The sequence below is a fragment of the Corvus kubaryi genome, unplaced genomic scaffold (genome assembly GCF_017639235.1).
Source record: "Corvus kubaryi isolate FWS band 111438036 unplaced genomic scaffold, C.kubaryi_AGA036_p1.0 37308, whole genome shotgun sequence".
Taxonomy (NCBI): Eukaryota; Metazoa; Chordata; class Aves; order Passeriformes; family Corvidae; genus Corvus; species Corvus kubaryi.
The window spans coordinates 10954082-10981556 of record NW_024581096.1 but is presented as its reverse complement, the minus strand read 5'-3'; the positions used below and the strand labels follow the sequence as shown (position 1 = coordinate 10981556).

General features: G+C 42.6%; 1 protein-coding gene across 4 annotated transcripts in view; it reads left to right on the top strand.

The window, feature by feature from the left end:
* The window catches only part of EGFLAM (EGF like, fibronectin type III and laminin G domains), a 79266-nt gene that overhangs the window by 24733 nt on the left and 27058 nt on the right, over nucleotides 1–27475 (top strand). For all 4 annotated transcript variants that reach the window (XM_042028463.1, XM_042028465.1, XM_042028461.1 and 1 more), the window contains exons 5-12: nucleotides 281–398; nucleotides 645–780; nucleotides 7211–7377; nucleotides 20725–20840; nucleotides 21079–21415; nucleotides 24364–24464; nucleotides 25695–25795; nucleotides 26867–27011. In XM_042028463.1, the coding sequence (XP_041884397.1) occupies nucleotides 281–398; nucleotides 645–780; nucleotides 7211–7377; nucleotides 20725–20840; nucleotides 21079–21415; nucleotides 24364–24464; nucleotides 25695–25795; nucleotides 26867–27011 (1221 nt within the window). The remainder of the gene's footprint in view (nucleotides 1–280; nucleotides 399–644; nucleotides 781–7210; nucleotides 7378–20724; nucleotides 20841–21078; nucleotides 21416–24363; nucleotides 24465–25694; nucleotides 25796–26866; nucleotides 27012–27475) is intronic.

Below are 27475 nucleotides of genomic sequence, written 5' to 3'. Positions count from 1 at the left end.
GCTGGATATCAAATACAAATAATCTGCAACCTTATGAGTTATGCTGAGAAATGGGTCCAGGTCAACCTTGTGGATTCCCCCTGGGGCAAAGCTGCAGCTTGAGAGGAAACACGATTCTATTTGTGTTTGTTGTTTCTGAGCTGCAACTGGGCTGGGGACAATCTTCCTAGGAGAGTACATGGAAAACACCATGTAAGATCCCCAAATTCCAGCTCACAGCACTATCCCCAGTTGAACAGAATTGCTGTCACAATGTGCTTGTCTGCTCTTGACTTGGCAGGATGTTGTTATTGGTGACCTGAAGCCAGGCACCCCACACCGCGTTAGCGTTGGAGCGTACGGCTGGGCAGGGAAAGGATGGCCCAGCATGCCCAGAGAGGTGACAACTTTATCCCAAGGTAACACTGCCTGCAGGGCTCTGTTGCAAAACTGGCAGGGCAGTTGTCTCTAGCACTCACACCTAACCTCTGTCACGTGCAGTATCATAGTACTTCTCTGTTACTTTTCCACAATTGTAGGGTTTTAGAGGGGCAATAGGGTGAGGGGAGAAGGCTATAAATTTGATTTAAATCTGTGGGTGTTGGGTTATTGTGTGTGGCAATGCAGCTGCTTCTCTAATGCTATTCCTTTGCACCTCTTCTTAGATAAGTGCATGCCCCCTGCACCACCCTATCAGCCCCAGATCGTGGTTGTTTCTGATTCAGAAGTTGCATTGTCCTGGAAGCCTGGAGTGAGTGAAGGAAGTTCTCCCATCCAGTACTACACAGTGGAGTTTATCAGGCAAGTTTGCCAGTGGAGCCTGAATTTCGGTGTTTGCGCACTATAGTGTTTTGGGGTTTTTTAAACCTAAACTGCTCTATTAAACTGCATATAGATATGGTTTATTTACTTACTGTGTATCGTATGCTTAGATTTCCTCTCAGTGTGTTGAATTACCATGAAAATTTAAAGACGAAACCAGAAATGATCCAATTTGTTATAAAATCACCAATAAGTTGTACTTTCTGATGGAAGAGAAATAAGGTCTAATTTGATCTGTTCCCTCTGCTAGTGGCCTGGGTGAATGAAGCTTTAAGTTTCTCCTGTCATCAAATGCTGTCAAACCATGCTGAGAAAAGAGTGTTTGGGAGAATGGTTTCCCTGGGTTGCCTGTAGACAATAATTCAAGGATTGAAAATTCAGCATGTTGGACAGTTTTACCTGACAAAAGTTATAGAATCATAGAAACATCAAGATTGGAAGAGACCTTCAAGATCATCCAGCCCAATCATCAACCCAGCACTACCACTGTAGCCCCTAAACCACATCACACAGTACCAGACCCAGACACCTCTTGAACACAAAGCCATTTGGGTCTTGAGCTTGCAGGATTTAGACTTGCTTTGTTATGCTAATGCTAATCAAGTTTACATGAAATGTTGATCTCTCTGTTTAGATTTGGGGGGGAAAGTGGTGTGTTGGTGGGGCCTTTTTTTTGTTCTTTTATTGAACTCTAAAATTTGCAGCAGTAGAACTGAACTGACAGAAGTTGCCAGTCAAATTGCTTTTATAAGCTGCATAAGAAGGGTCAGGAGGAGGTGATTGTATCTGCAAGCATAAACAAGTATTTGTACTTGACTGTTCATATGCTTGTGTGAGCTAATATCTGCATACAAATCTATGTATTTTTATTCGCCTCAATGTTTACCCTTACAGTGAAAGTAAAATTCAGCCTTTTAATCCTTTGAGCGAATACTTGATGACAGGTTTTAGTTGAGGTTCCTGTAAAAGAAGAGAGAATTGATTCTTTAGCTACTCTAATCTGTAAAAGTCAAAAAAATCATTCTTCGGGAAAACATAGTCATTTTTTAAAAAGAATTGTTGTTGTTAGAACAGACAGGAAGAACCTGCTTTTCAAAGTATGGGTACAATCTACCAAAAAGATATTGATATAGCAAAAAGAATACCCAGACTGAAAACCTACTTCTTAAGTGATGCACTTTGTGTTTGGACTGAAATGCCCCGTATTTAGTTGGAGGCAATCCAATGTTCAGGGCACTGCGAGGCAGGATGTGAGGACTGAAGATACTTATCCCCTTCGTTTAATGTCTGCTGTAGACCTACAATGAAATTTTTTCAATATCTACTTCTTTAACACAATTTTTATCTGAGCTTTTTGCTCTCTCTCCATCACTTCTCTCTCATTTGCTCAGTTGATGGGGAAGGGATTTTGTTGTATTCTGATTGACTGCACTTGTATCACCTCCGTGCTTTTACTGGAAAGTGGAACCTGAAGGCTTATGTACACTTCTTCATAGCACCAGGAGCCTGCTAATGGAAGAAGTGGGCACCATCATCTCCATCTGACACAGTCACAATGTTTTTGTTCAGCCAGGGAGTGGAAAGCTGCCTTTGCTGTTTAGGTCAAAAGATGTGAGTGATTGAAATTTAAGTGTTTCATCAGCTTTAGACTTTGGGAAAGAATTTGCTAGGAGCAAAATGTCTTGATTGCACTGTTTAGTTTGAGGTTTAGAGCCAAGTAGAAAGTGCCTTTCTTAATTCTGGGATTACACTCTCTTAGACTTGGAAGCTTGGTTATATATTTGGAGTAAGTTCAATGAGCCATAAGCCCTAATGGCAGTTAGAGGTAAACATTTAACTTTAAGCCTCATTGTCTTTTGCTGCATATAGTGTTAATTACTGTAAAATGTATTATCGTGAGTTAAGGCCAGTAAATTAAACCAATGTAAAACTAAAACAAATCAGTTCAAGTAAATCTAGAATTGAGTCCTCTTATGTCAAAGAAATACACCATTATCCTGTGATTTTGCAAAATTAATTACTTTCTAATGCAAATGTGTAATTTCACTTGGGTACAGCACAAATGTCTAAAAACCATGACATTCTTTAATAATTTCCATCTCATTAGAACTAACTTTATGACTTTAACCCTAGGAAAAACGTGTTGGGCCAAAACACTCCTCTCAGTTGCTCAGCTGTGATACTGGGGAAATTCAGTATATTCATGAAAATTCAGTACCTTAATTGTTTTGAGATACCAGAATCTAATCAGAACCAGAGCTAGCCTGCAGCCTGTGGTGCTTTATTTAAGCACTTGCCTAAGGGGTTTCCCTTGGGAACCTTTGGTTCACTACAGGCAGTGGAGGGCTGTAGGTGGCTTCAGATGTAGGATGAGCTGAGCTAATTCAGGCTCTGCTCTGCTGCTGACTAAAAGAGGATGCTAAGGAGATGACAATCTCAACTTGTCTAAATGCTGGAAGTCAGGAGGGAGACTGTGGGACTCACTCTTCACTGGACAGTTCATAAGGAATGTGCAGTAGAATGTGTTAAAACCAAAATACATAGTGTCTGTGCAACTTTGTAGGCTCAGTGTAAATATTCTGTTGGTTAATGGCGAGAAGTATTTAATGAAAAATTACATTTTTATGAAAGCCGCTAAAGCAAGACCCTGGACTTAAGCATCTGAGTTTGGGTGTTTTTCCTAAAGATGCTATACAAAATTAATTCTTAAAAATATCTGGGGTGTTTTCAGTCAAATACTCCAAATACTCAAATTTTTAATCTGTTCAATGCCTACATGATCTTCTAAACTTGGTGACTAACTTACCCAAATTTTTATACCCACATAGCAGCTACAGAATCACAAGTGTTTCAGCAGCACATACCCTAAAACAATCAGGTCACTTTCTTTTCATCTCATTGGTATGTAGATGAAATCAAAAGCTTTTAATATTAATCTTGGCATGCAAAAGGAAAATGTTCAGTATCTTGGTAGTGACATGAAACTTCTGCTGCAATGAACTGGGCATGTTCTGCTGATAAAACTGGGAGATTTATTAGTATTCAGATGTTAGGGTGGTGTGGATTCAGTATGGTGGTGTGCACAGATTTCTTGATTAGTTTGAAGCCTTCCCTCTCCTTCCCAGAAAAATCTATCCCTGAATCCATTCCCTGCTGAACTGTCTGTCTTTGGCACTGCACTGAACCAGACAGTCATTGTTTGCTTTTGTTTGCAAAGAACCTGAAACAACAGAGCTGACCAGGGAGACACCTCCTAATGTCTAGGAAAAATACTTTCAATACTGTTTCCCTGATTATTGCATGAAATAGGCATGTCTGCCTCAGTATTTACCTCACTGCTTGTGAGATTAAATCCTTGAAAAGGTAACTGATGAAGAAAGAGGAACAAAAGATATTATGGAGGAAGCGCTTAACAACATTAGATAGCATCAGAAGAATATCTAACAAGAGAATGAGTTACGAAAATTGTCCACTTTTCCTTTCCTCAGAACTGACCTGGCATATTGGTTGATATATTTTGTAGAAAGTGTCACAATAATGTGAAATATAATCGTTACTAAAAATAATATGTTATAGTGCAGTATATCTACAAGAGATTTTTCCATCCAGTGAATGATGATGTATTGTACTTGTCATCATATTTATTATTTGCTGAAATACTTTTTAAAAACCATTATAGAGATGAATCTGCCCCTTGAGATGAGTACAAATATGGCACAGAAGAACAATCAGAAACCTTAGAAAAATTGGATTGCTAGTGGGTGCCTCACACTTAAATAATTTCCAGGTGATTTTAAAAGGAAGTTCAAGTGACTATAAAATTGCCATTCTCTGCATCAGAAAAAATTCCCTTCTTGAACTGAATCAGTCCCCAGGTTACAACATAAAGCAATAATCCAAAATTTTTGGGTAAGTTTGGCATGGAATTCTGCCCTTGGTTTATACCCATCCAGTCCTATTGACTTTAGCCATATATTTATTATCTCAAAACCACTATGATTTGTGTTAGATTCCTGCTGCAGAGCATTTATGTGTTGGAGACGCACAGCTGCAGCTTCAAGAGCAGGCAATGTCCATGGAAGTTGTCTGATCTCCCTATTCACAGATACATTTGGACCTACCCTGCAAGGTCTTGGCCAGAGGCAGTGAGACCTGTGTTGGGCAACATAGTGCTGCAGGAAAATGGGAAAAGTGGTATCAAAATGAGCCCTTCCAGTGTAAAAGTTGACAACATAAAATCATTTGACATACAGAAAAGGACCATGGAGACAGTTTTCAATAAAATGTTCTGTTCTCATCTCAGGGAACATGGGCGCTGGCTGGCCCTGGATGCAGTCACCAGCAGAATTTGTGTTCCTTTCCCCATCTGTTTGCCATGTTTTCATCTCATACCATTTTGTTCACACAGGGAGCATTCTGGAGAAGTAGCAAAGGTCAAGTGATAAATCTTCCTCTTTCCCTCTCCTTCAGCTGCAGATCCTTACATATTTGCAGACATTTCCTTTATTACAGACTTCTGCAGAAGGAAGTGTTGGGAGAGACAGTCTGTATTTGAAGGCTAGCCTGCTGTTTGTGTTATCTCCTAAATATTTTTAGGGTGCAATGCCTCCTTTGGGTTCTTTCATCAAAGGTGTGTTGTTTCTACTTGGGTGGACACATCGTCAAGGTCTGTTGCAAAGAGGCAGCTTTTGAGTTAGCAGGAATTCCTTGGATGGGAATTAGAACCAAAAAAGGATGTGTACAGGAAAATTGAAAACACTACTAAGCAAGCCTTTGGAAGGAAGCAATGTTAACAGCTTTCATTTGGAAAACACTATATATTTTCATTTTGGCCCAGGCATCAAAAACTCAGAGGAGGGAAACAATGGAAGAGTAGCCAAAATAAATGCTCTCCTGTCTACCAGGAAATGGTGGTGAAGGGTGACTTAAGATGGTCTATTTAGCTATCATTACATCTTGTGTGTTTGTCTGATTTTGTTTTTATTTTTAGCAAGACAATGAAATATTCATGTTCCGTGTGCCACTGTGCACTTGGGACAGGCAGCTGAGAACTGCTGCTTTGCCACTGCATTTGCCATGCTGGCACAAAGCAATGGAACCTCAGTGATCAATAAATCTTGTATTGACCACGAAAATAAAACATATATTAACTTTGGCATTTCCTTCCAGCTGAAAATAAACAAATACAAAATGCCTGCCTCGTGCTATAATTTTTAATTTGAAGACTGTTGGAGACATTTGCAGCTAGTCCTGTGTAAACACTGGTAGATTCAGGGTGCACTTGGAGGTTATTTCCTGTAATAAATATTGCAAGAACACTGGAATAATTTTCTCTGAAAGCCATTTCTGTCCTTATTTTACTTTCATAAACTTTAATTTTAGTATTTTGGGTGGCCTAGAGTGAATGTTTACATTTTTGTTTTGTTTGTATTTGTTTAGCTTCTTATTTTGTTCTCTCTTTGATAAGAAGAGGCCACTTTTAGAGAGAGTGGAAATGGTGCAGAAGCATCAGAATACTCTCTCAAAGTACTTGAAATCACCCATCCCTTTACAATGTGCCTGTATGTATGAACTTAAAACATTTGATACCAAACTGCCACGTGAATGGTTATACTGGTTTCAGCCGGATTATAATGGCACTTAGAGAAGCACTTGTTGGCAGCTGGCTTCCACTATGAATCAGGAGTTAACTAGGCATTGTCCAAAGGCAGCTACAGGAATGTGGTTACAAGACCCATGCACATAGGCCACACTCTCTGCATTATTGTTTTGTGGGTCTTGGGTTGTCTTTGTGTGTTTTTTTGGTGGCTTGCTTTGGGTTTTTTTGTTTCGGGTTGATTTTTTTGTCTGTTTGTTTGTTTTCTGAAGAGACTTTGGATCTGTATTTCCTATGTTGAGTGGATTAACCTAATTACTTGGGAGATCAAATGATGGATTCTCACCTTGCTAATGCTTGTATACGTTTGAAGGGACTTACTGGCATTAGAACACCAGCTCTTAGAAATAAATCAGGATCTTTCCCTCTATTGCAAATTATTGCTTTATACAGCCATACAGGGAGGGAGTTGGGAACTACAGGTAATAGACCCTCACTTGAAAACTACTAACCCAAAACCCACAAAACAGATAAGCATAACTGGATTTGTCAGTATGTCCTCTAAACAGCCTCCTTGGCTTTATAACCAAAATCTGAGTATTGGGTTTGTATGATTGTACAGTTTTGATATCACAGGCTTCACAGCTTGGTAATTGTGGGTTGCACAGTCTGACCCTTTAAGAGTGAAGGGTTTCAGTGATTTAGTAGACTTCTGTCTCATTTATTAGTGTATTCCCTAGAAAAGTTTAAAGGCAGCTAATTTATAGAGCCAGCTTTAATTATTAAAGATGTGGTCTTTGTTTGATCCTCAAGGCCAGACCTTGACAGCAACTGGACAGTAATAAGAGAGCAGATCCAGATGGAGTCCATGGTTCTCAAAGGACTTCTCCCAAACACGAAGTATCAGTTTGCTGTCCGAGCAGCAAACTCCTTTGGATCCAGCCCTGCCAGTGCACCAAGTGATGTCATCCGCACATTCAGTGAGTACAACCACCTTCTTGTAATCAAAGCTAAACAAAAATGAAGTATATCTGTAAATAAAGTGTATCTGGGATAGCTGTGGAGGCCTGCTGGTGGAAGGAGTTGCTCTCCAGGAAGAGTCACCCCCATTCTCACACCTCTCAGTCCTGTCTGAGGAGTTTGCAGCAAGCACCCTGTGAAAGTCAAGCCACAAGCAAAGATTTGAAAAGACCCAGGCAGCATCACTTTCATGCCATTTCTCCACTCTGGAGGTCATTGCCAGGTATTTTTGGATGGCTACTTTCTGAATTTTGTGCTGGCTTCGTGCAGAACTGATAAGTGAATATCATGGGGAGAAATGAGAGAGATGAGTATATTGTTCATTTTTTCTGTTCTTTGAAGCTGAACCTGATATATTACATATATAATATCAGCAACTCAGAAACACCAAATCAAACCTGTACAGTTTTCTGAGGAATAAGACTCTTAACTATTAAACACAGTCATGAAAATAGTGTAAATAAAGTGAAAATAGTGAAATAAATAAAGTGAAATAGTGAAAATAAAGAAGTAAGCACCCCTTTTTGATCAGAAGCTGCATAGCAAAAATATTAGGTGAACATGCTGACATACCAACTTGTTAACTATTATAATTACATTTGTGTAGCAATATAGACCATGCACATTGCAGTAAGTGTTAGTCCAGTTGCTGCTGGGCTTCCTCAGGATGCAATCCTCTGCCAATGCTGGTGTCACTGTGGGGTGATTTTGGGGGGGCTGTTGCTCCTCATCACACCCAAAGTCACAGCTTGTATGTGAGAATCCCAACCAAGGCAACATAGAGTATGCTGGGAATCACACAAATCACATTTTCTAACAGCAAAAATCCAAATGTCACAAAGAGAAATGGAGGAAAGAGAGCCAAAGCCTAAATTGGGCTAAAGGAGCTATATCTTTAGTGTTCCAAACTTTTTATATAGAAATGTGTATCAGTATTTTTTGTGCCTTTTTTTTTTCTTTTCTCACTCTCTCAATTGCAAACCATCTCTAATTAACCAGTGAAAATGAGCAGCAAATATTCAGGTAGGACTGTGAGCTCTGCAATAAGATTTTACATGCTGCAGAAACATAACAACATGCTTAGTGATCCATCAATTTAACCTGATAAAGATTTATTTCTAAACTGCCTCCCTGTTGTAGAATCCCTGTTTTCATTGACTTATATGGCAGTTTTCATTCTTTTTGTCCCTCTGTCCTAAATTCAGCCACCTGAACAGTTTGCATGTAGTTTGCTATGGCTGCTGAGCTCAAAAGTTTAACTTCTGAAGTAAATGTTTGTGAAAACCTCTTGCAGCATACTCTGGAGTTCCTTGGCCTGTGGATCCTCCAGGGTCAGCTCCTGCTGCCTCAGGCACACGTGTGTGTTCCTTGGTATCTTGTTTATCTTTGGATGTTAGCAGCTGCATTCTTTGGTCGAAAACATAAAGTGTTTAGCTCTATTAATAAGGGTGGAATCATCTTCATGCTGTGCAGTACTCCAGGGAAGGCACTTTGTCTTTGGAAACTGCTTGTTCTGCAGAGGCCTGCCAAGATGTCTCTAAAACATGGGTTTCTGTCATTAGTGCTTGGAAACAAATTCACATCTGGTGTGTATAAGCACTGATTTCTGGAGAGGTTCATAAGGGATGGGAACTTGGTTCTCTGTGCCTGGATCAGATCTGAAAAGTCAATATATTATGCATTTTGCACTGCTCTTTGAATGGGCTTAAAAAGTCTGTGCTGGCCCAGGGTAGGCACATGGGTGCTGCAGTGGCTGAGAGGTTGGTTTCCCTGCTCCAAGGGCCTGGCAGTACTTGGCAGAGACCTTCATGACCAGGCAGAGCTCCTGCAGCCCAGGACCATGTCATGTCTGTGATGTGCTCCAGTCCTGCTCCAGGGTACTTGTACTTGGAGCTACTTTGGCAAACTCTGGACTCTTTGGCAAATGCAAATGTTATTCTTTTGCCAGTGTGCTCTTTGAAAATAGGCTTAAAAACTACATATAGGCACTATACCTGAAACTACACATCGTGTTATCTTGCGGATACCTGTCGTCACAACCACATTTTTGCAGAGCAAGGACTGTTGCTCAAGAGCATCAGGGATGAGTGCCTTTAGAAATAAATTATTTGGTTTTCTGAAGGCAGGAGTGTAGCTCAAATGATAGTCTAGCTGATAGCAGCTCTCACTTGTCTTTACTTGTGATGTCTGTGTAGGAGACTGACTTGATGTTAACCAGACACACAAATACATTACACATTAGTAGAAAAGCTAAACTTTTGTTGGGAGAAAATTGTTCATTAAAGCTGTGCATAGCCTGAACATCTATTTTTCTCCAAAACATTAAAAACCCCTGAAGAATGATTTAAACCACTGACAGGTTTCACGGTACAGAAAAAAAGCCCCAAACGAAACACTAAACTCAAGGGCATCCAATTAAAACTCAGTCCTAATTCACATTATGTATCTGAAGGTACCCTCCTGCTTTTAGCAGCTAGAAAACCCAGTTCTTTGGCTCAGTTAATCACTCACTTCAATTGCTTAAGTGTAAGTGTTCAGCAGATTTGAGGTCCTCAAAGTTTTGTGGTTTTCAACAGTGACTACAGGAGGGCATGTGCCATTCATAAACACCTGACAGTCCCCCGGGGCTGTCTCAGGTATGGTGATGTATCTCAGGTGGTACCAGTTGCTTGACTCTCTCAAAGTGCCAGCAGATTACACCTTAGTCACCTTGTGTTTTTGAAAAGGTGTCAGACAGTTGGCATCTCTGAAACTGAAGCACCTTTATCCTTCAGAGTGCACATCATAAGAATTACGACCTTCATTATTACCATGGTTCCTCCTCCCACCTAAGCAGTGAAACATGCTACAGGCCACAGATTTTTCATACTATTTTCTGCCTGCCTATGTATTCTTCAGAATTCCTGAAATATCTTAGAAAGCTGGCAGAAGTTCATACAATGTCTGACTCCTTTGCATTACACTTAGCTCACATGGTGCTGGCACTAAGGTCCTTACTGTGTTTGGAATTAAAAAATTTGTAGTTTTAAGCTTATATATGCTGGCTTTTTCATGCCTGACTTGAAATAAGTAGTGCTGTTCTGATGCTTATTTTAACTGATTAACGGATTCCCAACATTGCCTCAAAAGCAGAGGGTCTTCAGGGTCCATATTGGCTTGCAGACAGTTCTTGTAGGCAGGCTGAGGCAGAGATGGGTCCATGCTACTCAGGGATGTTTTCTGTTGTGGTTTATCTCATTCTCACAGGTAATTCACTCATTTTGTTTTTAAAACGGGGGTTTTGCAGTACTCTTGACTGCATTGTTTCAGGTCAGCATAGGAAAACATTGTCTTTGTTTGCTTCACTAAAGGGATGCTGACAGTGTCACCTACTGTGACAGACCTCCCAAGGTAGAACATGTGGCTTTGATTATAAGCAGTTACCCCCTTACCTAGTAAAAAATGCATGCTTCGTTAATTGCTCCATTTTCAGGGAGGAAAGAGAGGGCAAGTTTCCCCAAGGGTTCTCATTTATTTGTGATTTGGTTTCATTAATTTTTTTCTAGAGGGAAATGATGCAATAAACCAATTTTTTTCTTGCCTTTCTTAATTACAGTTGCACGTTGTGGGTATTTCACTTACATGGCTGTTTGGGTTTTGCTGTATAAAATCTTTCAAAATGTCATGGACAATTCACTGGAAAATAACAGATTGCACATACTCAGTTTAGAAACAACATAATAAACTGTCCCAAAGAATCAAACAAAAAAAAATGTCATCACCTGCATTGCTTCAATACCCTTCATCTTCTCGGGAAACAGATGGGGTTTGCACTGTGCCTGCAAGGTCACCAGCCTTGAGCTTTGCCAGACCAACAGAGGAAGTGTCTTCTGTTAAAAATACCCTCCTGCTTGTCTCCACAGCAAATGTGACAGAAGTGACTGCTTAAGCAGGGCACATCCCTTTCTGTGGTCCTGGCCGTCACTGCCAGGATCACACAGAGCAGGGCATTGGCATAGGTGCTTAAATATTCTGCATGGAGCTTGCATGGGTCAGCTGAGGCTCAGGCACAGAAAAAGGGCAATCTCTGGGGCCCAAACCTTGATTTAAATGGTGGTGATGTGTCCTGGAGATAGTAAATGGAGAAGGTTTTTCACAGAACTGTTCCCCACAGATCTCCAGAGACTTTACAAAAGCAGTGTTGGTAGTTGTAGGGACAGTGACAAAAGCAAGAGACAGGTCAATTGACATGCATCATCACACTGTGAGTCACTGAAAAGCATAAAAGTAATTTTTAAATACTCCTGTTGTATTTTGGGTTAAGACCTATGGGAGGTTCTGCATGAAGGCAGTAAGTCTGTTAACACTTCCATCCAATCTGCCTGTGTTGTAGTGCCCCCTGTTCTACCTCCTGCACTCCCTCGTGTCCCTTCCTCAGTATGATGATGGCAACCTAATTAGCAAAAAAAAAAAAGTTCATGTGGCTTTATATTTGTTTTAAGAAAGATTTCTTTAGTATAACTTAATCCCTAATTATTTGGAAAGAGGCTGTCTAAAGCTCATGACCCCCTCAACTTTTTCAATTATTTATAAAACAGGATTATAGAACCTGGTAGAGGGTCTTAATCAGACTACTTCTCCTTGTACACTGGAACACTGATTTAATTAAATACAGCCTGCTTATTATCTCTACAGTCATTGTTTTGGTGTTTGCAGAGTACCACTTTGCTTAATTGTCCCTGATTTACCACCCATTATGAGATGAGCTCTCCAGGAAAGCAACACAGAGAGCACTTAAGAGATGGGCTGATGTAGGGGTTTATCTACAAAAAGTCCTGTTAATTTCTTTGCATCCTGTTTTGTAGTTATATTGCATCATGTCACATGTGACTGTCATGTAATGTCCAGTGAGCAAAGGCCAAATGTAGGCAAGAACAAGGCAACTGAGAAGCCAGTGGGCTGATACCTCATCAGTCATATGTGTACTCACCTGTATAAATCCAGACATGGTCAGAAGTGAATGCATCTCATTGCTCCATTGCTCCTGAGTGCATTACATGCTACCAAAACTGCTCACAGATCAGCAAGTAGAGCAATGTAGCATGTGCTGGCTGAAATTCAGTTACAGTCAGGAAGGGGAAAAACTGGAGATCTGAAGACCTGTGGATATTAGGACACCTTCTGAAGTCACACTTATTCTGGTGACGCCAACCTTACATAGTGAATGTCTTTGAAGAAGGGCCTCAAAGCAGTCTTTCTACCAGACACAATAAGCTGTACCTTCTTTGCTCTCTCCAGGCTCTAAAATGTTACGAGTTCAGTAACGTGAAAGGAACCATTGTCCAGTTTAAAATAGTGGGTACATTTCGTCTCCCAACAGCTTCTGTTAGGAAAGCATGGAACGTTTTGATCTGCCAGATGAAAGAGGGACACCTGCTGTTTGGGGAACTGCCAGTCTCTCCTAAGATACCATGTCTCATTGCATGCTGGTGCTTATTAATGTATTTTTAGTGATAACCACTCAAATCAGGAGAGTTACAGTTCTGTAAAACTGGCATGGCATTAAAATCATATCCATATATGCAAGCAAATATGTTTATCTAAATGTGAATTCGAGACCTAACATTCTCCTATGTATGAATATAAAGATACTTCATTTTCTGCATTGCTTCACTCTTGCCATCCTTATCAAACTTACATCCCGTTAAGCCAATAGAAAGTTTGACTGGAAAAAAAAAAAAGATAGCATTTTGACTATAACAGATATTTATTTTGTAGCTTATGACTTCCAAGTTAGAAAATGGAGTGTGTGTGTCACAGCTTGTTTGGGTACACATTAGATTGTTTCCCCTGACACATGATTGTGATTTTTCCTTTCTTTATTCCCAAATTATCCTTACGGCTTCCATTGCTCTTAGGCAAATTTATACATTAAAAGAACTAAATTAGTTCCGAAATACTTTCAGACACATAAAAGGCAGTAAGTAGTAGTGTTGGAAATGATACAACTTCTAATATTTTTAACTAACTTTAGTCAAGGGTTTTGTTCATCTTTGCCCCGGAGGAAGGGAATGGAAGTTTCTTTTCAAGAGACTCTGTTCCCTGGGCAGGGCCTGAGGAGCTTAACAACTCAATGGACTGGGAGCTGCCAGGGGATGCACAAGATATAAGTGACCACAATGAACGTCAATGCCCGATCATCCTCCCTGGTGTCTCAGAGACACCTAGTCTGGGAAAAGATCAATAAGAGAATGCAGGATGAGGACCTAATTAGCATCGAAGGCAAAGGGATCAATAACCAATAGAAAACCAAATACTAAGAACTGCGTAACTTGGTACTAATGAACATTGAACCAATGGATTTCTCTGGGTTTTGACTGTATAAGTATGTGAAAAATCTAGTAAGGAGCCATGTGTGATGGAATGATTTTCTCTGTTCAACCCGGGCAATGCCCGGATGAAATGATTTCTCTTGCACATCCTGGCCAGTACAACATCCTGGCCAAAATAAAAAATGCCGTAATTCTCTACCACTAAAAAATGTTGTTGAAGAGTTTTTGTTTTTTCAGCAGTTTTGGTGACAGTAGCACAGACCTGACGTAAAAGCAAGTGTTCAGGGAGCTGAAAATTGCTGCAAATGCTGGGAGCTGAGTTAGTGCTGCCCTTTCCTGTGGCATCGAGGCGTGAGCAGGGTGAAGCTGAACATCTCTTTCCCAGCCACTGGCTGCCAGAAGCTCACTGAAGTGGACGATGGGTGCAAGCTAAGAACATTCTATGAGAAATGAATGGCCACAGAGGTCCTGGCTGATTCCCTTGTTGAGGAGTGGAAGGGATATTGGCATAGTCATGCTGGATACTCTGAGTTTTGGCAAAGAGTTGCTTTGTGTGGAGATTATTGCTAGCTGCAATTTCAGGAGAGAAAGTTTTTTGTTAAAACTAATGTTCTGCAGCAATAAGGTCAAGGGCAGACCTGGATTGCTCTCGAAGTGAAGTTGCTGTACACTTGTAAAGTTTGTCTCTGAGAAAAAACTGGCAAAAACCGCAAGTCGCAACAGAGAGAATTGGAACTTTGGCAAAGGGGGAAAAGAAACCTCCTGGCCAGGTAGCACATGGTCAATCTAAGATGGCTGCCCACAGAGCACATGGTCAGTCTAAGATGGCTGTCCTAAAAGGGACAAAAACCATAATGGAGTCTGAAATGGCTAGTCAAAAAGAGAAGCACATTTTTGCTGAGGAGCTGGTAAAGGTGCAAATTGCCTTGAAGGCTGAAACAATTGCTTGCCTCAGGGCTGAGGCAGGGCTGATGGCCCAAAAGCAACTAGCCCAGAACCTGAGAAACCTGTTAAACCAGTTTGTGCAGAGCTTTAGAAAAGAAAATTACCATCTTTAGGGGAAGCATGCATGCCAATTTGGGGGTGGTGCTGGGCCACCCTGAGCATTACCTCACCCCTGGGGAGGAGTTTGCACCAAATCCAGACTCCTCCCCACACCCTGAACTGTGCCCACTTGTAAAAGGTGAGGAGGTAAAGAGCTAGGCAGGACTCTCTGGTCATTGATGTCACCTCCCTTCACACTTTGGAGAAGGGGGATGACTCATTGGAGCCACCCCCTGATAGTCAGCCTCAAGCCTGCTCTTTTTTAAAACATTAGCATATGATGGAGTGGAGCTGATGGTGATGATACCACACCCTACAGCAGAATTAACTAAGTTACAGAGGATAGAGACTTTTGAAAATTTTACTGATGTTGGGAAATGAAATAAAGCTTTCTGAAGAAAGAGCACATGGCAAAGAGCTGTGTCTTTTAATAAGAATGCATACTGTTGCATGAAAAGTTTGGATTTGTTGGGGAGGGGGAACTGATCCCTCTGCCCGCTCCAACATGTGATAAAAATACTGGGAGCGTGCGGGAAGTGGTGAGCTTCCAAACAATGCCCCAGAAGGAGCTGATACCCCCATTGGCTTTCTCCCAGATTATTGTTATTCATTCCAAAAGTTAAAGATCAGGACTGAGACAAAAAACTCTTGGAACCACCCCCAGAAGGTGAGCTGGGAGTGGGGGCCAGACTGGAATATTCTCAAAAGCTCACTGAAAATGCACGGAAATTTAGTTTTAGCCTGAAAAAAGGAGGCTCAGGGGAGACCTTATCACTGTCTACAACCACTGGAAAGGAGGTTTTAGGCAGCAGGGGATCAGTCTCTTCGCCCAGGCAATCAATGACAGAACAAGAAGACACAGTCTTTAAGCTGTGCCGGGGGAAGTTTATGCTAAGCATTAGGAAGAAATTCTTCACAGGAAGGGTGATTGGGCATTGGAATCATCTGCCCAGGGAGGTGGTAGAGTCAACATCCCTAGAGGTGTTTAAAAAAAGACAGGATGTGCCACTTAGTGCCATGGTTTAGTTGATAAGGTGGTGTTAGGTTGTAGGTTGGACTTGATGATCTAAAAGGTCTTTTTTCCAACCTAGTTAATTCTGTGATTCAGTGAACTGAAAATTGCTGTGAATGCTGGAAGCTGAGTTAGTGCTGCCCTTTCCAGCAGTATCAAGGCACGAGCAGGATGAAGCTGAATATGTCTTTCCCAGCCCCTGGCTGCCAGAAGCTCATTGAAGCGGACAATGGGTGCAAGCTAAGAACATCCTAAGAGAAACGAATGGCCAAAGAGGTCCTGGCTGATTCCCTTGTTGAGGAGTGGAAGGGATATGTTGTCAGGATCAGTGGTGGCAATGACAAAGGATTCTCCATGAAGGTGTCCTGCCTCACGGATGTGTCTGCCTTCTGCTTAGCAAGGGCCATTCCTGCTATTGCCCCAGAAGAACTGGAGAGATAAAGTGCAAATCCATTCACGGTTGCATCAGTGATGCAAACTTGAGTGTTCTGAACTTGGTCATAGTGAAAAAGGGTGAAAAGGGCATTGCTGGGCTGATGGACACAACCCTGTCATCTTGGCCCCAAGAGGACTGTTGTGGGGGGGGGTCCCGGGAGCAGGGGAATCCAGCCAGAGTCACGATACGAACACCGATACGATTTGAGCATCGTGCTCCCATTTTATTATTCGGTTACACCAAGTTATACTTTTTCCCAAAGTTCACGCCCCTTTCCCATGAGAAAGCCTCTAAGCAGCGGGGGAGCTGACCAGTGTATACCTTTTCCCAAGGCTGTTCAAGGCCGCCGGCTAGCAGGTGCCTTGCAAGCCTGTTTTCAGCCTGAGGCCCCATCAGGGGTACTTCTGCAACAGCCCTGGGATGCCCAAGCCCTCCTGGGGTATCCTATATTCCACAAGGATTCCCTCTACAGAGGACCTGCAGAATCTGCAAGCTGTTCAACCTGTCTAAGAAGGATGATGCTCGCCAGTACGTTGTGAGGAAGCCTGTGAACAAGAGGGGCAAGAAACCCAGAACCAAGGCTCCTAAGATCCAGTGACTAGGGACTCCTCGAGTGCTGCAGTGCAGGCATATTGCTCTGAAGAAGCAGAGCACTCAAAAGAGCAAGGAGGAAGCAGCAGAATACAAAGCTCTTGGTCAAGAGAATGGAGGAAGCCAATGAGCAATGCAAGGAGCAGATTGTGAACTGGTGCTGGCTTTCTTCGTTGAGAGCTTCTACATCTAAATCTAATAACCCTAACCCTAACCCAAATCTGAATCAAGGCAGAAGTAAGGATATTGTAGGTGATACTAAAAAGATATTGTATATGATATACCAATAAATCCCTTTTTTGGTGAACTTTAAAGAAAAAAAAACACCAAAACCAAAATCAGAACAAAAATTAACAATTTAGACAAAATACACCCCTGGATCCTTCACCACAATTAAAACAAAAATTCCCCACAATCATTCTACTGTTTAACATTTACCAGTACTTGTTTTGCCCGTTACTTCTCCCAGTTAGTATCCTCATCTTAAAATCATCATGATTGCCTTCATTGTCTAATAAAAAGACTGGGTTAACCTGGCCAGATGCCCAGCTCCCACCAAGCTGCTCTCACTCATCTCTGCAGCTGGACAAAGGGGAGAAAATTTAACGAATGGTTCATGGTTTGAGATAAGGACCAGGAGAGATCACTCACCAAATATCGTCGTGGGCAAAACGGGATCAACTTAGAGATATGAAGGGAATTTTCTACTAACCAAATCAGAGCATGATAATGAGAAGTAACATAAGCCCTTAAAAACACCTTCCCCACCCTGTTCCCTCCTTCCCAGCTCTACCTCCTACCCCAGCAGTGCAAGGAGACAGGGAATGAGGGTTGTGGTCAGTTCATCACCCAGGGCTTCTCTCACCAGTGAGGGAGAGGAGTCATTCCCCTGCTGCACTGTGGGGTCCCTCCCACTGGAGACAGTTCTCCATGAACTTCTTTGGCATGAGTCCATCCCACAGGCAACAGCACCCCTCACACTGCTGCAGCAGTGGGTCACTCTTCCACGGGTGCAGTCCTTCAAGGACAGGCTGCTCCAGCCTGGGAGCTGGGCACTTGTCCCTGGGTCTCCTGTGGGCTTTCACCCTCTTCTCAGGCACCCACCTGCTCCAGGGTGGGCTCATCGATGGGCTGCAGGTGGATCTCTGCAACCCTGTGGACCTCCCTGGGCTGCAGGGGCACAGCTGCTTCACCATGGGCTGCACCGGGGGCTGAAGGGGAATCTTGGTGCCGGCACCTGGAGCAGCTCCTCCCCCTCCTCCTTCACTGACCTTGGTGTCTGCAGGGTTGTTCCTCTTGCATGTTCTCACCTACTCTTCTCTGGATGGAATTAAAACTGCCACAAACTTTGTTTTGACTTCTTCTTAAATACATTCTCACAGAGGCGTTACCACTGTTTCCAATCGGCCCAGCCTTGGCCAGCAGCACGTCCATCTTTTGAGCCACCAGGGATTGGCTCTGCCAGACACGGTAGAAGCATCTAGCAGCTTCTTAGAGAAGCCACCCCTGTAGCCCATCCTCCTACCAAAACCAGGCAAAGCAAAACCAACACAACTGCAAATCATATTTGTAATGCATATATTCGTGGTTTTACACGCTGAAACTTTTGTAGAATGGCGTATCTTACAGAATCACTGTTACCAAAGAAGGGGATTCTAATGCAGTGATGGGTAGAAGATGCAGCTTGACTAGGTGATCGTTCCTTCCACCTGAATAATTACTCTACTCTACTCTACTCTACTCTGCTTTATTCTCCCTAGCTTCCAACCTGGAGTAAAATTATTCTGGATGGTGATTAACCAGAGTGACTATAAAAGTGAATACTAGGAGTAAGAGGTTTTGTTTATGTTTTGATAGTACCTATTGTTTTCAATATGGTGAAATTCATTCCAGTGGCTGCAGGACTGGGACCAGTTCATAAATGTGCAGTCTAATTCTCTAATCCTTTGCCTGTGCATTCACAGTCAGTAGCAGAAATAATCTGGATGTAGTTTGTCCTGTTTGCCTCATCTTGTTACCAGTCATAGAGTTATCTGCTTAGCTCATTTGGTAGAACTCAGGGCTGAATACTTCTGTTTAATGTACAGATAAAATGTATTATTTACAGATTGACTAGGTATACATGTTAGAGTGAAAAGGCTTATACACATTTTGTCCCAGTCCAGCATGCTTTCTTGGTTGCAAGTGTGTATGCCTCATTACCTCTATGCATTTGCCTCTAATTTTTCTGTGCGCTGATGTAATGTGCAAAGCCCATTGATAAGTAACCCCTGCAGAGGATGTGGAGTGCAGCCAGTTAGTCAGCCAGGGCACACATTCATCTCCGGTGCACATATGTTAGATTTCATAACTGTCTGCCAGGACTTCTGGGTTGCAATCACAGCAAAGGAGGAGAGAGTACAAAAAGATTTAGGTAAGTACACTCCTGCCTGTATCAGTTTAGTGAAACATTTTTGCTATATTGTCCACTGAGCTGGGAAATGGCTGATCCCAGTTAGACTGACTCAAACAGCCCAATAGCACTGTGCCCACACTGCTCCTTCTGAAAGTCTGCTGAGCCTCGTTAACTTCACTGGCTTTATCGGATTGCTTAGTACTGGTAGTGAAGCTCTCACTACCATCAAGTGGCATTTTCTGACTCTCCTTTCTGCAGACAGTCAGTGCCCAGCAAGACTTTGCATCTCTACATGTTGCAATGTAAAGGACCTGCTAACTGCCAGAAGATATGGACAGGTTACGGCTGCCAAAATACACAGGCAGCTGGGGTCAGCTTAGTAGAGAAACTCTGCAGGTTACCTATGCTGTTCTTAAGTCATGGCAAAATATTGCATGGAAAAGGCAGATACATGAATCTGTTGTTTTAATAGTTTAATGTTATCTGTTCTTAGCCTTGCTGAAATGATGAGTAACTGCAATGATGTGGTTGCTTTTACTATATTTCTTCATGACCTGGTGAACTTTAATAGCTAAAAAGCACGGACCATTGTTTAGGCAGAATTTGCTATGTAAAGTGCAGAAAAGTACAGGTATTTTCTATGAAATAGAAATGAGGATCCCCTTAATGGAACAGTTTAAACTGTCCATTTCCAGCCCAGAGTCCTTCAAAGCACAGTTCAGTGCTCTGGGGAGTGGCAGAAGTTGATTATGTACGTGAAAAACATATGGTCATAGAATCATGGAATATCCTGGGTTGGAAGGGATCAACAAGGATCATTGAGTCCAGCTCCTGACCCTGCACAGGACAGCCCCAATAATCCCACCATGTGCCTTGTCTGAGTGCTTCCTGAACTCTGTCAGGCTGGTGCTGTGACCACTGCCCTGGGAAGCCTGTTCCAGTGCCCAACCACCCTCTGGGTGAAGATGTTTGTGCATGTTTCTTTTTTCAAGGTACTGAATTGGATTTTAAAAAATAGTCTAAGAATACATATAGGACGCTAATTTCAGGAACTTTGGAGTCAGAAGAGGTAGTTTAAGTCCTAAATAGAATGTATCCTAGCTGTGTGCATCTCTTTTGCTGTTCCTGTTTACATGGCTGCCAGTAAGGCAGATAAAAGACTGTATTTCCAAAAGGGAAAAATTTGACCTAAAAACAATTAAGTCATTGAAATGTTGTCCATGCCAAAAAAGTTTGATACCTTTTTCCTGGAAAAATGATGAATACAAGTCAGTTTGCAGAAGGAGAACTGAGTTTTGCCTGCTTTATTTGTTTAATCACCTAGTGACTAAATGAAGGTCTTCACTTTAAGTGTGTTTTAAGTTGGACAACATCTGCCATCTCCACACTTGCATTGTCTGTTCAGGATGAACATTAGCATCACTTCAGACTTAAGTGTTGTGAATCGGGGTGGGTGGTAAGATCTGAATTGCTGTGTGCAAACTCTGTGAACTGAATATGCCAGTTATGTCTTTTCAGGCTCTGAGGAGTTAGGAAGTGGAAGCTATGGGCATCAGTACATCACAGACACAGTGACTGGTGATGGTGATGGATTTGATATTGATGATTCAGACTACGACATTTATATAGAAGAGGTAAATGTCAGGATTTCTCTTTGGCACTTCTGTTTTCTTTATAGTCTGGATGTTTTAAAGTGTCTGGTCCTGTCAGGAAGTTTAATATCTGATATTGTGTGCTCACATATAGTAATGTGGGCACTTCTTTTTCTTCATTGAGGGTGAGTTCGTTGCCTCAGATCTGTATCTTGAAAGGTATTAATTTCATTTCCCCATAGCATTTTAGATTTACTGAATTGGTGTTTCTTTGTTTCAGCTCAGACCACTTCCTGCTATTAAAGGAGGCAACAGAAAATTTCTGGTTGAAACTAAGGTCACACCAGGGTCTAGTTCCAGGCTCCTGTCACGGGTTCTCACCACCACTTCTGAACCCACTACTTCCACTCCTACCACCACACGCCCTTCAACCACAGTGAGGGCGACCACTGCGTGGGCAGCGAGGAGGGGCAGCATGTCCTCTGCTGCCCGCCTCTTTGACCTGTCCTGTGATGAGGCCGTGTGCTCTGCAGACAGCTTCTGCATCAACGACTATGACCGGGGTGGCTCACGCTGCCACTGCAACTTGGGCAAAGGAGGGGACATGTGTGAGGAAGGTAGGTTTCTGTGTGCCCACTGCTGCTGGCTGCTTTTTTGTCTGGGTCAAGGACAGAACCAACCAATGTGCACTTTGGGAATAGCCACCTGGATTTAGTGGATCTCTAAGGATAGGAGCAACTTCCAGCGGGAAGTCACAGCTCAGGCATCATCCCCTTTTCTTTTTTTCCTCAGTGAGGTGGGAAAAAGTTATTCTTTAATAAAGCTGAATGCAGAACCTGTGTAAAGATGCACAGGGGAGGTTAATCCTCCCTCCCTCACCTAAGAGTCAGGAGATGACAGAGCAGGTATGTTGTTAATCACCCAGGTGTGGCAGGATCCAATCATGGCACCCACAGCTGGAAGCTGAAGATATTCAACCCCTCTTTAACACTTGCCTTTTGGCAGCAGCTGAAGCCCAGAACCACCCCCATTTTCAGTGTGGTCCATCAGATGATGCCGGTCCCACAGCAGGGATGTGAGAGAGCTCCCATTGTAAAAATACCTCCAGAGGAGGCTTTTCACATGGTCTGCAGGTCTGCAGTGCAGCACTTATGTCAGGCAGATTGGGGCAAGGGAGGAACAAAGTCTTATCCCCAGTTCAGAAAGCATGACCTGAAGGCTGGGCCAATGTGAGGAGGTGTGTTGGTCTCAGTCAGGACTTGCCATCCATCCCGTTGCCTTTTTCCAGGGCAGCTGAGCCATGGCAAGAGATGAAGGAGGCTGTCCTGCTTCTTCCCTTGCTGCCTTCCTGTTCTTTCCCTCTAGAGACCTAAACTCACCCTTTCACAAGGTTAACAGTGAAGAGATCACCTGGTGAGCCAGTCCAGCTCCCTCTCCAGGCCCTAAGCAGGTCACTTTTTTCCCCCTGAAGTAATTTTTCTTCTGGTTTGGTAATCAAGGGGTCAGATGGACTCTGGGGCTCATTCGAAGAAAATGTCCCATTTGTTGTGGTGGTCCAGCTCCACCACAACAAATGTGGTGGCTGTCCCTCCAGCTAAGAAAGAGCTGTGTTGTAACTGCTGGACTCTGTCTAGCAGGCTGCTGTGGCCTGAAAGCTCAGCGAGGGTTCCCTAGGGCCATGCGATTAATCGCATCCCGGAGTCCATTTCGGACAGCCCCGCGATCGGGCTCCAGCAGCCAGCAGTGTTACAATGCAGTGGATGGTAAAGAAGGTAGAGAAGGGTCTCTCATGAGGGACTGAGATGACTTTAATCACATCCTGTCCCCGCGACGTTCAGAGGTAGAGAGGCAGCGTGGCCTGGGTGCGGGATGGTTTTGTCAGGGGCCCGGGGCGGTCCCTGGGCGGGGTTGGGGTACAAGAACAAATAGGGAGAAACTGAGGGAGTGGCCAAGGCTGGGGGATGAACAGGGGGAACATGTGAAGTAGGAAAAGCAGTGGATTAACAGATCTCCATAGAGCTGATTGTCCGTCCCACTGCATGCTGATCTGATCTGCCAAGACCCTGCCATGCAGCAGAGCATCGGGAACCCATGTTTCTTCTACAGGGTCACGTTAGACCTCGTGTTGCACAGTGTCATGCCTCAGGGATACAGACACTGAAGGTGCTTTGTCTTCTCCAAACTGGAGTGCTGGAACAAAGAGAGCTCCTTCTGAAAACAATCTGTTGTGACTCAGCGACATGGAACAGCTGCAGATGTGATTTTAGGCCTTGATCAAGTGCAGAGAGTTGAGGATTTATTTGAACTGACATGGCCATATACAACTTGGAAAGCAGTCTGTTAACATCAGTCCAAACCCTTCATTTTTCACAGGGGAGTGTGTTATTCCAGACTAAGCATCATGTGCCAATACTCCTTTGTACTGAATTTATCTTCAGTAGCCAATATTGTTAAATAATATATTAATCTGAATGGAAAGTCAGCAGCTGAATTCACAGTCAACAGCTGCATGATACTCTGGTCTGAAGTCAGTCAGTTCTGCTTGTGATCAGGACATGAGTTAATTGTTCTCTGCTGAAGTTGCATTCAGGTTTATAGCACCAATCCCCTTCACCTCAGCTTAAAATGTATGCATTGCAAGCAAAAACACTGAGAGAACTCTATCCAGATTCAAAAACTGAGTGAGAAAAACACACTCAGTATTCAAATAGCAAAGAGGAATAGGACTCCTCACCCTTCCTTCCTCATTAGGCTTAAATCCACTGCAAAAACTTCGTCTGTCCTCAGTGCTCCTTAGGAAAATTAGCTGCAAAGGTGATTTTACAGCTGACAGTGGCTAGCAGTAGGACATCTCTGATTTTCATTTTCTCTCAGGGTCAGGGTTTAACGTAAGACAGCAAAGAGTGAGGGTTTATAATGCCATTTGACAAGAGCAATAAGAAGAGCCACTGTTGCAGCCAGGGTTGGAAAGATGCCTGCGGGGACTCTCTTCTCCCCATCACTCCCTTTAGCTTCTGCCCTGGGCTGACTTTAGGGAAGTGCTGGAAGCTTCTGGGCTGTTATGAGACATCCAGTGATTCTCCAGATGCTGGATGCAGCAGCTATGGAGCAGCAGTGACTAATGCTGCCTAGAGTCTGGCCATATTTCCCACCTATATTTTTGTAATCCTGCAGAACAGAAAATTACTTTGTCCTCTCTTTGTTAAATAAGTTCTTAAAAGAAGATAAATATAAAGTTGATGGGTTCTGTCTTCTATAACAAGGATGAAAACCTGGAGAAATTTCCTCTGAACTCTCTGATTAAACTATTGGGCTTTACTTGGCCCTCAGTATCCTGTTTCTTTCCAAGTTCACCAGGTCCTTGGGAATAAAGGAATTAGCTGTAAAAAGTGGTGGGAGGACAAGGCAATAGGTTAACTGATTGTTGACTGCTGCTGACTAATGGTTGTCTCTGGGGGTACTCTGCCTTTCATTGCCACCTAATGTTATCTAGTACTAAATGTGTATATTGATCTTTATATGGAAGAAAACTGCTAAATAACATGCTTCCCTCTTTGCTTTTCAGACATTAGTATCCAGTATCCTCAGTTCTCTGGCTACTCATATATCACCTTTGAACCACTGAAAAAATCCTATCAGACATTTCAAATTACCCTTGAATTCAGGGTAAGTTTAAGCAATTCTCACATAGGCATTTTAAATTTTATTTACTTATTCTGATGCAGTGGACAACAGAACAAGCTTCAGTATAGCTTGTAGTGTAATTATGGCGAACCTGTGCATAGCCTTCATCTGCAGAGATCTGTCTTAACCTTCAGTGAATGTAAATGAAGTTTGTAAGCAGCTGAAGTGTTTTCATCCATTATTGGTAGGCACTGCGTGAGAGAATCCCTGGGACTAGTAATAGTGGTATTGTGGACTAGCAGCAATGTACGCTGGCAAGGTTATTGTCACATGGATATGGTACAGGCTGAAGAATACCCAGAATTTTTGTGAATTAGAGTTTGGAAACAGTATGCAGTATTTTTGTGGACAAGAAACTGTGACCCTGTCATACTGAGCAAAACACTGCCCTATATGTAGAGTTCCTTTCCCACCCTGCAGGATTTAAGTGGACATTGTTTTCCACCTCTGAAATTTGGGACATGGGCTATTAATATATTCAGGATACATACAACTTAAAATGCAGGTCTAAAGTGGGGGTACATCCCATGCTGGCTAGTGTTAGTGCTGTTTGTTCATTATGGGCCAAACATGTAGGGCTGCCTCTAGGGAAGGTGGCCAAACTCCTGGATGCACCCCAACTCCCATATAAAGCAGACTCACCAACCTCACAGTCTGGGAAGGAGACTGTCTTTGAAGCAGCAGCAGTGCGTTGCCTCGGTGGTGATCTTACCCTCCTCCGGCAATTTCATTTTAAAATGCAGGACGGCAGCAAAAAGCCACTGTGTCAGCTGCTGCACACATATGGAGAAATGCTGCCAGCACAGATTGTTTGGCTTGAGAAGTGTCAGTCTCATGGAACAAGTGAAGTAGGGCGTATGTATTCATGTGCAGTGAGTCTGATGTGTCTACACTTACTGGGCTTGCTAGGACAGTCTTGCTAGACTTTTTACTCAGGAGTCTCATATGGGACATGTCTGACAGTCCTTAATACTTCCAGGCTTTTTTTCAGGTCTGGTAGTATCATACTTTAAGAGATGGTCTTAAATTGTTTAACCATTAAAGCAGTGATTTTCTAGGTTTTTCAAATGCAGGATTCAAAACTGATCAAACATTTTGTGATTCTGCGAGTTAAAAACTCAATCTGAAAAATGATGAAAAGTCCCCCACTGCTGCTTGCTTTTGTCTGCAATTGTGAGGCTTTGATTTTTCATGTTGACACAATGATTGCAGGCTGAATCCGAAGATGGTTTGCTGCTGTACTGTGGAGAAAATGAACATGGTCGTGGTGATTTTATGTCACTGGCAATTATCCGACGTAGCCTTCAGTTCAGGTAAAACCTCCATCCTAAATCTGATGTAAAGAGAAGGGGCTATTTCTGCCTCCTGGGACCGCTATATGTGATGAATATCTCCAGTGTCTTTGACTTGTGCCCCATATAATGCACAAAATGGACAGTATAATTTTATTTAAGAGTTCTTTAATACTTTTTTCTCTCATCCTTTAGTTTGTGAACATGTGCCCTGTTGAGCTCTTTTGTTTAGACCTCAGTGTAAAGGGAAAATGATCAGTTTTCTTTAAGGCATTTGTCTGGGGCTCACAGCTATGTTGCCAGAAATGCCAGTGAGACACTGTATTTGCCAAGCTGATGGTGTATTGATGGTATATTGAGTCAGTGTTTTTGCTTCACAGCAAAAGACTTGCAGATAATGTAGCAAAATAAAGGATATAATGCCAGCAAGGGGGCCAGGAACTTCACCTTATATACCTTGTTTAGATGAGACTTGCAGGTTTTTTTAAATGAAGATGGAGAGTGTTTCTTGCAGTCTGATAGATATGAAGCAAGTGAAAGAGTATTTCCAGGATCTCCTTACTTGTGAGGGTGAGTCCTTCGAAAATGGGGAATAACAAAGTGGGTGATGTGCCTTCGTTGTGTTTCTGTTCACCTGCACTGCATGACAATCAGGAAAAATGGCACATTTTGTGCACATTCAGCTCTCCTGGAGGTTTTCCTGTCAATCAGTGCTGAGTTTCATACAGACTAGTGGAGTTATTAATGTAGCACTTTCACCAGGGAGTTAGAAGAATTCCCAGGAGAAATTACTGTGATGTCAGGAACTCAGATTGTAATACCCTCCATCTGGAAACAGTTTCAGCTGTTGGCAAGCTTAGCAATGCACTTGGTATGGACAGAGAATGCAAAATCTTCTCCATGTTAGAAAGATAGATAATGAAGTTTGAAACGTGGAACAGATCATATGTTAGGCCTGCTGTCTAATTTTCCTGTGCTAATATGCAGTGTGGAACAGAGAGCGCAAAAAGAGTATTTGGAGTCTAAAACCAACTTTTGGTTATCTGGTTAATGTAAGATTGTCACCTTGCCCTCTCTGTCTCATGCTCCTAGGTTCAACTGTGGCACTGGAGTTGGAGTCATAACAAGTGAAAACAAAATCAAGCTGGGGAACTGGCACAGTGTCACATTGTTCAGAGATGGAGTGAATGGCTGGCTCAGGATGGACAACAATGCTCCAGTGACAGGAAAATCTCAGGTTGGTAATCCTGCCCCTGAGGCTCAATCTTGGGGTCTCTCAAGGTTATAATGACCTTTTTTTTCTTGCCACCAGAAGTCTGATCAGATTTGAAAGGTGCAGTTTTATTTATTGGTGTTAGGACATTTAGTGATCAGTGTACAGATTATTCTTCCAAATACGTTGTCTAGAAATCACAGAGATAAATAGCACAGGGCTGAATTCCATCACAGTTTCCCTGTTGTCCTCCATGTTTGCTCTGCTACTCTTCCGCTGCCCTATGCCAGTCTCAAATACAGGCTATTAGAAGTTTACTGGATTGTACAGCTGCTGCTGTCCCTGATTGCTTTCTTTTTCAAACCTCAGAGAGCTGCTCTGCTTCCTCAGACACAAAAATTAGATGCATATGTGTATATGAGTATATATTTATGTATAATATGCATATATCCACACAAGGTTTGTATACAGAGGTGTAATTACATGCA